At 46.4% G+C, this 14,149-nt stretch overlaps 2 protein-coding genes across 3 annotated transcripts in view; one reads left to right on the top strand and one right to left on the bottom strand.

Moving 5' to 3' along the window:
* The window catches only part of Eftud2 (elongation factor Tu GTP binding domain containing 2), a 42,381-nt gene that overhangs the window by 6,699 nt on the left and 21,533 nt on the right, over nt 1-14,149 (top strand). The window contains exons 3-10 of one of the 2 annotated variants that reach the window (XM_050156552.1): nt 5,699-5,864; nt 6,650-6,728; nt 7,857-7,932; nt 8,419-8,484; nt 9,191-9,226; nt 10,346-10,436; nt 10,852-10,934; nt 12,717-12,883. In XM_050156552.1, the coding sequence (XP_050012509.1) occupies nt 5,699-5,864; nt 6,650-6,728; nt 7,857-7,932; nt 8,419-8,484; nt 9,191-9,226; nt 10,346-10,436; nt 10,852-10,934; nt 12,717-12,883 (764 nt within the window). The remainder of the gene's footprint in view (nt 1-5,698; nt 5,865-6,649; nt 6,729-7,856; nt 7,933-8,418; nt 8,485-9,190; nt 9,227-10,345; nt 10,437-10,851; nt 10,935-12,716; nt 12,884-14,149) is intronic. The other variant, XM_050156553.1, reaches the window with a different exon arrangement.
* LOC126510171 (ATP synthase subunit e, mitochondrial-like) lies at nt 441-1,092 on the bottom strand. Its single transcript, XM_050156594.1, has 2 exons — nt 864-1,092; nt 441-530 (listed from the first exon to the last, which is right to left on the bottom strand). Exons 1-2 carry the CDS (start codon nt 1,051-1,053, stop codon nt 505-507), a joined length of 216 nt encoding a protein of 71 aa, XP_050012551.1. The 5' UTR covers nt 1,054-1,092; the 3' UTR covers nt 441-504.

Raw genomic sequence — 14,149 nt, 5'->3', positions numbered from 1 at the left:
TCGATAGTGGTTCCCGTTTCCCAGATGACTAGTTTGTGTCAAGTTGAAAAAAACTAGTGGCCAGGATACAGGAACCCAGGGGTTCGGATGGAGGGCCACCTTCCAAGACCCAGGGGAAATTATGAGTCGGGTGGTACAAGACCCATGTTATTGTGAAGGCATCAACCCCCACCAGCCTTGTACAGGGCCTGAGCAGCTGACAAAAGCAGTCGAGCTCAGAGCAGAGTGAGCTGCATCCAGGCGGCTAAGCCACTATTTCCTTGGCATCCTTGGAGCCCAGCTAGGCCTTACCTCGGCACCCTCCCAAGCTGCACTTTGTATCCACATCAGGCAATGATCACGAATTCCATTGAAACCGCCCCCTCCCCCATGAAAACCCAGGAAACAACTGCAGAGCCGGTCTAGAAGCAAACAACCAAGGCAGTAAAGAGAGGCAGCCGGAGCATCGCACGACAAAGCTTTATTCATCCTCAGCGACTTAAGAAAGGCAAGCTCACTGACGCTTCACTTGAGTATGCTGTCGTCTTGAGCTGAAAATCGAGAAGAGACAGTGTCATATGTTATACACACTCGGGCTTCCTGCGAGGACTTCAGGACTGCATTTATAAAAAACCCAGAATCTAATTCCAAGAGAACCTCACTTTTGATACTAAAACCATCCCTTGCATCCCAGGGCAATGCCCACTCCACCTGACTGGAATCTACAGGAAGTCAATAGAGAGGGGTCAGAGGGCCTGCTCATTGGCAGCCTCTCTGAAGACAATGCTGCAGCATGGCCGGCCTGCACATTCCGCTAGGCTCCACGGAGGACAGCAGCTACTTCCAGAAAACCTGGGTGTGGGGAGTGGAGCTAAAAGCCATACCTTCTGCCCGTTCTCTTTCAATCCGTTTCAGCTCATCTAGTCTCTTCTTCTCCTCCGCTGCCACCCTCCTCTCCTCCTCTGCCCGGGGCTTTAGGTAACTATAGCGCTTGGCACCGTAGGCCATGCCGAGGACCAGGGCTGAGTATTGGCCGAGCTTGATGAGCGGAGAGACCTGAACTGGGGGCACCATGTTGTCCGTGACCTTCGCCGAGACAAATTTTCTTACTAGGAGGTTAGTCTAGACTGGCTGGCCACTTAGCCTGGGAGATCCTCCTATCTTGTCACACAAAGACCTCTCTGCTCTGTTCTGTCCTTCCCAACCTTTCTGTCATTCACTTGCATGCAGGTAGAGACTGGAGCTTGTTGACCACAGCACATTAAAGCTGACACATTAGATAACAGTCAGAATTCAAAGTGATCCCAGCAAATGGAGTCCAGACGAAATAACGCCCAGTGTTTCATTCAGTAGTGTTTGCAGAGCTCTTTGCAAAGATTCAGGATGCAAAGAGAGTGGGTCACAGCTTTGCCTGCCCGGAATTTACTACTTCCAGGAGGAGATGAAGTACAGAAGTATTTACCAGAGGAGACAGGAGGAGACAGGTGCCAGTTAGGTGATGCACATTCAGTACCATAGTAAGAGTCTGTGAGGAGGCGTTCCTGACCCGGGAACCAAGAGATGCATCTAAGGAAGCAGCCTTCGATGTGGACCCCGAGAATGGGGGCATAGCTGTAGAAACAAAGGGTGACCAGAGGGTGCTCAGGTTGGAAGGCGAGAACTCAGGAAGACAGTTCCTTTCAGGGATAAAGTGTCCAGAATTGATTGTGGAGCTGTGCAGGTGGACGAAAAACACTGAACTGTGTGTTTAAGATGGTGAGTTACAGCTCCGTAAACCTGCTAACAATGCAAAGAAGAAAAATGGAGAGATGGCACAGCAGTTAGGAACACCGCTTCTTCCAGAGAACCCAGGTTCAATTCTCAGCACCCACTTGGCAGCTCACAACTGTCTGTAACTCCAGTTCCAGGGGATCTGTACACCTCACATAGACATACATGTGGGCAAGATATGAATGCACATAAATATAAATCGTAATAAGAAAGTGAATGGTGAGGGGGCATATGAATGCTTTTCCTGAGCTCCTCAGTGTCTTTGCTGTGTAAGTCTCTGCTCTTGTTAAGTTAATCTATTAATCAGTCTTACTCCCACACTGCTGCCATAGTAGGCATTCTAATGATGGGTGTTTTGTTCTGTCGGTGGGAGTTGCTAAATGCGTAGTCTATATTTTGTGCATACGGTTAAACTTGAGTACATGGTGTTGTGTTCTTGCACCATTTCATGCTGTGTCCCCGCTTTGTGATGAGTGGAGCATTTGGGATCAGCATCTGATAATGCCGCTCCCTTCTCCCTAGTGTGCGGCACTCAACCCAAGGCCTTGTATTTGGTATGAAGTGTTCTACTGAGGTTTACACCAGCTATTTTTAAATACTTTACTTTGGGGGGGGGGTAGAGGGGAGCGGGCACTTGCTATTTAGGTAAGAGTTAGATAAGAGTGCCCTGGAATTCACTATGCAGCCAAGCTGGCCTTGAACTAATGATCCCTCTTCCAGGTGCTATTATAGGTGTATATTGCTCTGCCAAGACAACAAGGTTTTTGTGATTTTTTTTTTCTTTTTAATATGAGACAGGGTCTCACACTGTAGTCCAAGCTGTAGAAGTCATTAAGTAGCCCAGGATGGGAGTGAACTCGTGATTTTTGTGCCTTGGTCTCCCAGGTTCTGGGATTATAGGGATACATGTGATTTGGCCAGTAGAAATGTGCATAGGATTTTGGGGCTTGTTGGACATGGTAGCACGTGCCCGTAATCCTAGCAGTTGAAAAGCAGGAAGATCAGGCTGGAGAGATGGCTCAGAGGTTAAGAGCACTGCTTGCTCTTCCAAAGGTTCTGAGTTCAATTCCCAGCAACCACATGGTGGCTCACAACCATCTGTAATGAGATCTGGTTTCCTTTTCTGGCCCGCAGGCAGGCAAACCACTGTACAGTTAATAAATAAATCTTTAAAAAAAGAAAAGCAAGAAGATCACAAGCTCAAGGCCAGCTTGAACTCCAGAGTGAAATCCTTTCTTAAAAAAAAAAAAAAAAAACAAAAGAAAACTGGGTGCACATCTTTAATCCCAGCACTTGGGGGCAGAGACAGGCAAGGCTCTGAGTTTGAGGCCAGCCTGGTCTACAGAGTGGGTTCCAGGACAGCCAGAGAAACCCTGTCTCAGAAAAACAAAACAAGCTATTTGGAGCTCTAATGCATAAGAGTTTGTAAGACGGTTGCTCATTCTGCAGGGAGCCGGTCAGCCGGCACTGAATTTACTTCCTCAGCTTCCAGATTAGCTGGGATGGCAAGCAGAGGGTTTTTGTTTGTGAGGTTTGTTTTGTTGGGGGGGGGGGGGCATGATCTCTCCATTACGTAGTTCTGACTGGCTTCAAACTCTCAGAGATCCTGTGACTTTGCCTCCCAAGTACATATAAAGTATAAAGGTGTGCACCATCATACCCAGAGTGAAGGTTTAAGGCACACTGACTGGATGACCCACCAGTGAGGGAAAACTAATGGTGCAGACGGGGAGGGAGAAGTGCTGGGTGAAGGTCTTGAGTGGTGAGGAGGGATTGGAGATGGGGCTTAGTTGACTGAAAACAAACAGTTCACCCACAAGAACAGAGCGGAAGGCATTGCGCACAGTGAGGTGGGTAGATACTGTGGTGGGCGTCTGTTTTCCTTCACACAAATCCCAAAATGTCAGCCAGTTTTTTAAAAGAGAAGGCAAATACCTCCAGTGGTAGGCTGCCTGGTTACCTCCTGCCATCTGTATGTTCTACTTCTGCTAAAGTGGCCTGAGATTACGTCAGCTCTTTCAGTAGCCAAACTTATCCTCCTGATGGTGGCTCCAAAATAGCTGCCAAGCCAGTCTTCTGCCGCATACGGCTGAGTGCATTAGGAATGGAACCGTGGGCTTTTCTGTAGTAACTTCAGCTCCTCTAATGTCTCCACCTGAGCATCATGCAGCAGCTCAGGCAGACCTAAAGCAAAGCTAATGAGCATCCTTTCAGCATTCCCTCCTGTCTGCTGACAAGCAGCACTCCTCTGGGCCTCAGCTTCCCTCACATTCAAGCAGTGGTCCAACCCCACATCTTCACATGCATGCAGGGAGCTCTGTGGTGAGCCTCTGGCTGGTTTCAGGCCTTCAGCCCTCCTCTCACTGAAGGAAGAATGCCAGCATTTTGTTCTGACCGTGCCATCCCTGCTCTCAGTTTTCTTTTTCTTTTGATACAGCCCTGTTTTCTTTCCCTTTGTATTTGCGTGTAAATGAGGTGATACAACTTGAAGACTTTTATGCCGGTTACCTTTGCTTTGTATCATGTTTTAGAGTTCATCTGTGTTGTAGCTTTATGTACACAGGTGATATGTGCATTTCTTTTCTTTTTATTGCCAATATTGTTCATATGAAAACAGTATGTTTCACTACCCAGTCATAAATTGGTCTCCTTTTGGGTTTCTAGTTTTTTGTTTTGCTACTATGAATAATAGTACCAAGAATAATTATGTAGAAGTCTTTGTGCGTCTGTAATTTTATGTATTTGAGGTTTATACTTAATACCAGCTAGTTTTGTGTCAACTTGACAAGCTAGAGTCCTCTTAAAAGAGTAAACCTCGCCAGGCAGTGGTGGCATATGCCTTTTATCCCAGCACTTGGGTGGCAGACATAGGCAGATCTATGTGGGTTTGAGGCCAACCTGGTTTACAAGAAATAGTTCTAGGACAGGTACTAAAGCTACAAGGAAACCCTGTCTCCAAAAAAGGGGGGGGCTCACCCAACTGGCCTATGGGTAAACATGTGTTGCATTTTCTGGATTGACTGATGAGGGAGGGTCCAGCTCACTGTGGGTAATGCCACCCCTGGGCTGGTGATCCTAGGTACTATAACAAAACAGGCTGAGCAAGCCATGAGGAGCAAGCCAGTAAGTAGCATTCCATTCCTCTGTGAGTTCTTTTCAGCTCCTGCCTCCAGGTTCCTGCCCTGACTTCCCTCAAATGTACTATGATTTGGAAGTATTAACAGAATTAAACCCTTTTCTCTCAGAGATGGTCATGGTGTTTTATCACAGCAATAGAAACCCTACGGATGGTGGTGGTGCACACCTTTAATCCCAGCACTGAGGAGGCAGAGGCAGGGGGATCTCTGAGCTTGAGCCAGCCTGGTCTACAGGGTGAGTTCCAGGATAGCCTGGGCTACACTGAGAAATCCTGTCTCAAACAACAACAACAAAATAGAAGCCCTAACTAGGACACTGTTTGGGACTGGAATTGCTTGGTTGTATTCCACACTATGTTGAATGCTTTGAAGAGCTTTCCAGAGCAGCAGCACTGTTTCCTGCCCAGCCTGTGAGGACCTCAGCTTTCACATTCTTGGCAGCATCTGTTACTATTTGTAACCATGATCATTTTCCAAAGCCAATTTTGTTCAGCTAAGTGAAAAATGTAACGATATAGGTTTGTTCCTCATTTTTGCCTCTGACTCTTGATGTGTGCCTTGGAAAAAGTGGGGTGTTTTTTGTTTGTTTGATTTTTTTCTTAATCTCAATCCACTGTGCCCAGTGATCCCATGATCCCATTAGGAGAGGGGCAGGTTTGGTGCAGCTGAGCTGCCATAGCCAAGGCCCCCAGTGTCCCTTGAGTGGAGGGTCTTCCAGGGAGTGGGGGCCCTCCTCACCACACAGAACTTAAGGAAGCGGTTGTCAAGCAGGAAAAGGTACCCTTCTGTCCTCCCTCTCCCCTTGCCTTTAGATGGATGACGATGAGGACGAGGATGACGTGGGAGAGCACGATGATGACCACCCGGGGATGGAGGTGGTGCTGCATGAGGACAAGAAGTACTACCCCACCGCCGAGGAGGTGTACGGCCCTGAGGTGGAGACCATAGTTCAGGAGGAAGACACCCAGCCTCTCACAGGTATGGCCGGAGGGAACCTTGCCTAGCTGTCAGTGAATCTTCAAAGTTACGTGAATGAATTGGGTGATATTTTTTTCTTTAATTTCCAGTATTGTTTATGGACTAAGATTCAATTAACTTTGTTTTAATATTCAGCGAAACTCTTAACTTGTTAGTAAACAGTTAGTACTTTTGACCTGTAGCGAAGGCTTGGTGGTTAAGTGCACTGACTGTTCTTGCAGAGAACTCAGGCTCAATTCCAAGCACCCACATGACAGCTCAAAACCATTTTTCACAGAAGATTCAGTGCCCTTTTTTGACCTCTGAGGGCACCAGGCATACACATGGTGTACAAATATACACAAAGGCAAAACACACACATGAAATAAAATAATTAAAAATATACATAGTTTTAAAGGAATTAGTGCTTTACCAACTTCTTGGGGCTTAAAAACTGCTGAGTTTTCTCTTCGGTCTAATGTTTTCCTGTGCATATTCTAGCCCTTCTCAGCCGTCCTCAGTGGTGCAATTGTCCAGCTCTGAGTAGTGGTTCTGGAAAGCGATTCCGTTTTAAAATGTGTCTGTTGTTTCTCCATACCACACCAAATAAGCTCATGAGTTCATGTCTCTTCACTGTCTCATGCTGAAATAGCATCCCCAGCTGTCAACCTGAGTGACAGATCCGTGAGAATAAAACAAATTGGTGTTATACATCATGGGCTCTAAAGCCCAGTCCAGCAGAATCGAGTGCTGTATTTTTGGTTTATTCCTAACTATGTGTCACTACTTTTCCTTTTTCCTCCTAGAGCCCATTATAAAGCCAGTGAAAACCAAGAAGTTCACTCTGATGGAGCAGACATTACCTGTCACGGTGTATGAGATGGAGTAAGTTATAAGGTCTCTCAGTTTTCCAAAGAAATACTGCGGCCATCTTTTCTTAAGGCAGGAAAAGGTGGTTTATGATTGAAGGAGCCAGAGAATTACAACAGCAGTTTTTTATGATCTGCCAGAACCATGGCTGCTGGGTATTGAAGTTCAGTTCTCTCCCTGCTCTCGTCTAGACGTCCAGAGCTGTGATCAGCAGCTGAAACATGGCTCCAGGAAGCCCCTGCTGATAACCTGTTTTTGTTGTCCTGTCTCTCATTCTCTCTATTTTGATGGTGGTAGGGTTTTTTGTTTTTGTTTGTTTGTTTTTTTTGTTTTTTTTTGGGGGGGAGGGTGTTTTTTGATTTTTGGAGATAGGGTTTTCCAGAGTAGCCTTGCCTGTCTTAGAACTCACTCTGTAGACCAGGCTGGCCTCAAACTCAGAGGTTGGGCTCCCTCTGCCTCTTGAGGACTGGGATTAAAGGTGTGTGCTACCATTGCCCTGCCTGATTTTTGTTTGTTGGCTTTTTAAGAAAAAAATTCCTTAGATAGCCAAGGATGACATTAAATTCCTGCTCCCCCTGCCTCCACTTACTAGGTGTTGAAATTATAAACCTGTACCACCATGCTCAGCTGATCTTTGCATTCTTCTCATCCCTCCCCTGACCCAGGTCATATGCATTCTAGGCTGGTCTTGATTCTGCTGCCTCCACCTCCTAAGCACTGAGACTACAGATGTGATCCACCATGCCTGCCACTTTTTAATTCAACCTTTCCTTTTCCAATCATTTTACTGTTGAAATCCCTGTGGGGGTGAGCATGATGGCCAGGGGACACAGGTGTCATTCTAAGTTTATTCCTGAGACTTGCATGGCAGGAGAGACCCCGTTCCTACAAGCTGTCCTCTAGTCTTCCCATGTTCTCTGTGACGCACGCACGTGCCCTTTCATCTGGAGGGCATCGGTCCTTTTCTGGGTTGTTATGTCATGGGCACCACAGCCAGGGCTCTGTAGATCCAGGTGCTCTGCCTCTGGGTATTCTGCAGCTGGGCTGACAGTTGTTCCTTGCTGGAAATTTCTGGAAATCCCTCTGTGCCACCGTCTTGGGGAGCTTTGTCGTAGCTCCTCATCTCTGCCTTTCCCCTTCCAGTTTCTTAGCAGATCTGATGGACAACTCAGAGCTCATCCGAAACGTGACCCTTTGCGGCCATCTCCACCACGGCAAGGTGAGAGACTGTTCTGCTTCCCTTGGAACAGTATTTCTCTTTGAACCGACTCATCTTCTGAGCCCTTAGAGTCACAGAGATTCCAGTTTGAATTCCTGAGGCTGGGTGGGTGGTTGGGAGGACAAGACAACACTCCTGCATACTCTTATGGAACTGTTGTGAAATCCCAGCATTTCTGAACTCTGTTCCTGATCACTTACATACCTGAGCAGTCTGTTTACATCTGGACAGAAAAGGAGAAATTGAGCCTTACTCTGATTTTTATAACCTTTTATTTCCTGAGGGAGGTCTTTCCACGAAAGATTTCATCTTTCATTGAAAAATAATCTTGTGGCTTCTGTGTTAATCCTTTGCTGTCCCATAATCCTCCTTGTGTTTTCTCTTCCTCCCTTCATGCCTGAATTACATGGTGTATTGGGAGCTTGGGGAAAGGGGCACAGATTTTCCTCTGTAATTGGCAGGTCTTACTCATCTCTTCTCTTTCAGACGTGTTTTGTAGATTGTTTAATAGAGCAGACGCATCCAGAAATCAGAAAGCGCTACGACCAAGATGTGAGTATAACTTGGGCCCGCTCCTTTCCTGTCTTCACCCAGCACTCACATCAGTGCTGTCTGCGTACTGCTGCTGTGGGACTGGACTTTATTAATAGGTGGAAGCAAGTCATTTCAGCTTTCTCAGGAGCATGGGGAATGTTAACCTGCAGGAATTTTAGATGATCTCTTCTGCATTTGGGATTCCTCCTCAGTGATGTATTCTGACTTTTACAGTCTCCTCTTTCCTGTTGTTTTATTAATAGCCTGTTCTATAAATATCATACAATTGAGCCTTGTTGTTTTCGTGGTAAATTTAAATGCCTGTGAACAAGGCCAGCAGTGGCAGCTAGTCTCAGTGCAATAAACGTTCAGACTCTGCCAAACTGACTGTTAGACACGTGGTGAAGGCTGGCACTGGTCTCCTTTCCCCCTTTAAGATCAGTGTAGGTATACAGCTTAGCCCTCTCTCTAGCCATGGTGTGGTCTTCAGTGACTGCTCCCCACCCCACCCTGCACACTCAACCCTTTTCACACGTGCAGGAACTTTTTCCATCTGGGGGTGGGGACACTGGTCTCATTGTCTGGAATTGCTGTGGAAACACCCTGCTGTGCTCAGTGTAGTTTCCTGGGAGACCCCCTGAGTTGGGAGGAGGTGAGGGAAGGTGATTGATGGTGATGGTGTGCACACAGGATTCAGGTGCTAACATCACTGAATTTTTTCCAGCTGTGCTACACAGACATCCTCTTCACAGAGCAAGAGGTAAGTGTGTCTTGGGAAATTAGATTTTGCACACACAGGCCCACTAGCCATAGTTTTGTAGCGAATGGGAGCGGTGGCGGGGGCTTTGCCGTGGCGGGGGCTTTGCCGTGGCATTCCCATTTAGTCATTCCATAGTGAGAAGTGGGAAGGCAAGCTGGAGCAGGAGCCTTCCAGTCCCTGAGTAGACTTAATTTTACCTAATAAGACAAATACTGAGAGGTGACATTCAAATTTGTAAAACTCGACATGGTCTTTACAACATCTGGACTCTGTAAGATGCCTACTATGTGCATCTCCTTCAGGGAGGGGATTTTCTGTGGACTGCTTGTGATTCTTTTATCTTTCCGTCTGGATCTTCCTCCCCTGTCACCTCTTCTTTTCCCCCTCCTTTATTATCTGTCCCCCTTTCCCTTCAAGAACTACATGGCAGGCTCACATACATACACAGGGTATTTAGAGCAGTGGTGCACAGGATAAGCCATCATAATGACATTCTTACTGTGCTGAGGCATGCCCATCAGAAATTCAACGTCAGCTGAGTGTAGCGGTGCATGATTTTAATCCCAGCACTTGGGAGGCAGAGACGATGGGTGGATCTCTTCCAGACCCTCCTGAGAGCTACATAGTGAGGCCTTGTCTCAGAAAAAAAAAAAAGTTCAAAGCCTACTGGGGTGACAGAATGAGAATGAGGCCAACCTGAACAACTGAGTGAGACTCTGTCTCAAAATAAAAATTTAGAGATGAGGATATTGCTCAGCAGTGAGAAGACCCCTGTGTTCACTTTCTAATACTCCCTCCCCCAAAAAGAAAATTGTCTTTGGTGCTGGAGATGTAATTCTGTGGTAAAATTCTTGCTTAGCATGCACAAGGCTCTGAGTTGATCCCTAGGACTATTAGAAAAGAAAAGAAAAAAGTGTGTGTGTTTCATCTACAAGATCATGCCATGTAGAGGCCTAGATAAAAACAATTACACCTGCTACAAGGAGAGACATCAGTGTAATCGGTCAGCAGTTCTCACATACACACACACACACTCACACACACTGCCTGCCCCCCCCCTCCCCCAGCTGACGAATGTCTCTGCACGGAAAGAAGTCGTGACCACTGTCTTAATTTCAGAGAGGTGTTGGCATCAAGAGCACTCCTGTTACGGTGGTGCTGCCGGATACCAAAGGGAAATCTTACCTCTTCAACATCATGGACACACCAGGTGGGACAGCCCTTGATTATTTTCTGAGTACTTTGGAATACTATAACTGCCTTTTTTTTAAAAATATTTATTTATTTGTTATGTATACAATGGTCTGCCTGCATATGTCCCTGCAGATAGGAGTTGGCACCAGATCTTATTACTGGGGGTTGTGAACCACCATATGGTTGCTGGGAATTGAACTCAGGACCTCTGGAAGAGCAGTCAATGCTCTTAACCACTGAGCCATCTCTCCAGCCCCTTAATATTATTATAATCATCCTAGGGTGGGACTCTACTGGGAGAAATTTATGCGCTGCAGAGTGCTGTGGGCAGGAAGAGGAGTATTGGGGTTTGCAGACTTGGCAGTGCTCCTCAGGTCCCACAGGTTAACTGCCTCAGGCTACCAAGTGATGGCTGGATATTCGGTTTTCAGGACATGTGAATTTTTCTGATGAGGTCACAGCTGGCTTGCGAATCTCGGATGGAGTGGTCCTTTTCATTGATGCTGCTGAGGGGGTAAGTGTGGGCCATTAGAAGCTAGTCCCTTGTTACTGTGCCTCCTACACATTACTCAAAGTGCCATGTGAGCTGGGAACCAGGGAACATAAAAGCTCATGTGGGTAAGGCTCAGGTTTGCTCTGAATTTAGGGAAGCAAGTGATGTTCAAAGTTGAGATTGTTCAAAGTGAGATTGGAGTTGGAATTGTATGATTCTAAACTGAAAAATTGGGTAATGCCGTTAACTATTCCTACGGTCACTAGTGTGATACCAGCAGAGGGAGCCAGAGACACCTTATTTAACAGTCCAAACTCAGTCAAGCATTGTACGAGGAACTCATTCTCATCTATTTATGATTTCTCTGTGTACCCAGAATACTCTCTCTCACGTGTCCTCTCCCATGTTGTATAAAAATATTTACAGATTGTTTTCTTTCCTTTTTTTGTTTTGTAATGAGGTGAGATCTTACTTGGCTCACAAAGTGGCTCAGTTTGTAAGGTACTTGTTGCCTTACAAGCCTGGTGACATGAGTTCAGTCCTGAACTTACACGTAGTAGAAGCAGAGAACAAGCTTCCAAAAGTTGACCTCTGACCTCCACACCACGCTATTACATGAACACACCTACACACATAAAAATAAATAAATGTAATTTTAAAAGTTAAAAAGAGCCAGGCCTGGGTGTCATGTGTCTTTAATCCTAGCACTTGGGAGGCAAAGGCAGGCAGATCTCTATAAATTCAAGGCTAACAGTGAGGGAGGTCCAGCACCACTGGACCACTGGAGTTGCACAGAGAAACCCTGTCTCAAGAAGAAGAGATCCACTACGTTGCCCAGGTTGTCCTAGAACTCACTGTCTAGCCCAGGATAGCTTTGAACTCACAAAGACCTACCTGTCTCTACCTCCTAAGTGCTGGGATTAAAGTTGTGCACTACCATACCCAGCATATCCTCATGTATCTTGATGGTCTGGTTGACTCATCTTTGGCTATCAAGAGTTCCTTGTAACTGGCTTTTTTATCCTCCTGACCCACCTCATCATGTTTTGAGTACTTACTTATTTTCTTACACACTTTGCTTGCCCCAGTCCTAAACCAGATATTTCTTCAACAAGCCGTGGCTTCCTATATAGTGGAGACCACTATTTAGAATCAGAGATCTGGGGTGCTCATTGCTGCTGTGGTGCCCACCCACCCACACATCTGCCACTCTTCTGCACACAGGTGTTGGAAAGGTCCTGTGTTCCAGCTATAGCTTTGTGTGTCTGTGATCACAGCTCCTGGGAAGCATGAGGACTGCTGCAAGTTTGGGGCAGGCTGAGAACACAGAGCAAGGCCTTGTCTCAAAAACAAACAAACAAACAAACAAACAAACAAAAAAATGGCTTGTTCATCCAGGCATGGTGGCACATTCCTGTCATCCTAACTACTCTGGAGGTCAAGGCAGGAAGCCGGCAGATTGAGACTAGCTTGAGCAGTGTAGTGACACCCTGTCTGAGAATAGACTAAAACAGGGAGGGGCATAGCTCAGAGGCAGCATTCCCCAAGTGTACAAAGCTCTGCTTTAATCATTAGGATCACAGAAAGGGGTGGGGAGGAAAAAGGACATCAGAACGTCCTTGTTCCCAGCACTGCTTCTTAGACCTGCTGGTTGGTAGGTACCCTCTTAACATTCCCGCATCTGCCCTGGGGATGATGCTTCCAGCTGATTCTTCACCCCCAGGCCATTTCCCCCCTTGTACCGAATGTGTTGAGAGTGTCTGTTTTGGCTCTGCTGTAGACGGTGTGCCCTGTGTTTCTCAGGTGATGCTGAATACAGAGCGTCTGATCAAGCACGCAGTGCAGGAGAGGTTAGCAGTCACTGTGTGCATCAACAAAATCGACCGGCTGATCTTGGAGCTGAAACTGCCCCCAACAGATGCTTATTACAAACTTCGACACATTGTGGATGAGGTCAATGGATTAATAAGGTATAGACTCCTGGGAGTGGATTTCCTGTCCTTAGGGGAGTCTGGGTTTCATAAATCTTAATTTTACCCTTGAAGACTTCTGGGAGTCACTTACTTTTTGGTGTGTGTTGTCATGTGAGCCTGTCAGTTCTAACAGGACATGTTGGGTCTCTTCAGAACTGCCTCCAAGCCTGACTTCAACATCTCAGTGTCTGAACCAGTCATGTAGTATTTAACACATCCCCAGTTTTGTAGTCAATAGAATCTAAAGCAGTTTCACCTTTTTTGTTAGTTTGTTTGTTTGTTTTTGTTTTTTTTTTCGAGAGGGTTTCTCAGTGTAACATTCCCGGCTGTCCTGGAACTCGCTTTGTAAAACCAGGCTGGCCTCAAATTCACTGAGATCCATCTGTCTTTGCCTCCTAAGTGCTGGGATTAAAGGCATGCGCTGCCAACACCCGACGACAGTCTCACCTTTACCACACACCGTGGCAGGTTAAGCGGGTTATTAGAGTTTATTATTTATTTATTTGTTATTTTAGGTATCTGTGTGTTTAGCCTGCCTGTGTGTTTGATGCCTACAGAGGCCTACAGAGGTTGGAAGGTATTAGATTCCTTAAAGCTAGAGTTACAGGGAGTTGTAAGTTTCCATGTGAGTGCTGGGAACTGAACCCAGGTCCTGTGCAAGAGCAATGTGCTACTCTACCTGCTGAGCCATTTCTCCAGCCCCAAAGCTCACTCTGCTTCTATTTAAAACAGAAAAAAGGGAAAAAAAAATCAGGTGCAGTGTGGTGACTTATGCCTATGGTCCCAGCACTTGGGAGGCCAAGGCAGGAGGATTAGAAGTTTGAAACTAGCTTGGAATGCACAGGAAGTTCTAGTTTGGCCTGAGTAACATCGAGGGACCTTATCTCAAAAGCTCAGATTTGGGCGGGAGAGATGGCTCAGTGAGTAAAGTTCTTGCTTCATGAAGACCTGAGTTCAGATCCTTAACGTCCTTGGGACCAGCTAGGCGGTACCTCACACCTGTGATCTAGCACTGCCAGGTGGAGGCAAAGCCGCATAGCCAGCCAGTCTGGCCTGTTGATGAGCTCCAGGCTCAGTGAGAAACCCTGGCTCAAAAATCAAAGGGAGAATTCTAGAGAATGGCACTCAGTGTCTTCCTCTGGTCTCTGGGTGTGCACACCACCTACACAAAATAAGCAAGCGACTTCCAAAAAAATAAGTTGGGCATAATGCTTCACACCTATAATCCTGGCATTCAGGAGGCTGAGGCAGGAGAATTGCTAT

This window comes from Alexandromys fortis, unplaced genomic scaffold, assembly GCF_014885135.2.
Source record: "Alexandromys fortis isolate MF-2015 unplaced genomic scaffold, M_Fortis_MF-2015_v1.1 scaffold_31, whole genome shotgun sequence".
NCBI classification, from domain to species: Eukaryota; Metazoa; Chordata; class Mammalia; order Rodentia; family Cricetidae; genus Alexandromys; species Alexandromys fortis.
The sequence above is the reverse complement of the archived record's forward strand: the minus strand, read 5'-3'. Positions and strand labels throughout refer to the sequence as shown.

Coding starts and splice junctions, on each gene's coding strand:
- LOC126510171 (XM_050156594.1), bottom strand. CDS start 1,053: ATGGTGCCCCCAGTTCAGGTCTCTCCGCTCATCAAGCTCGGCCAATAC. Junction 531..863: donor TGAAAGAGAACGGGCAGAAG/GTATGGCTTTTA, acceptor CTCGATTTTCAG/CTCAAGACGACAGCATACTC.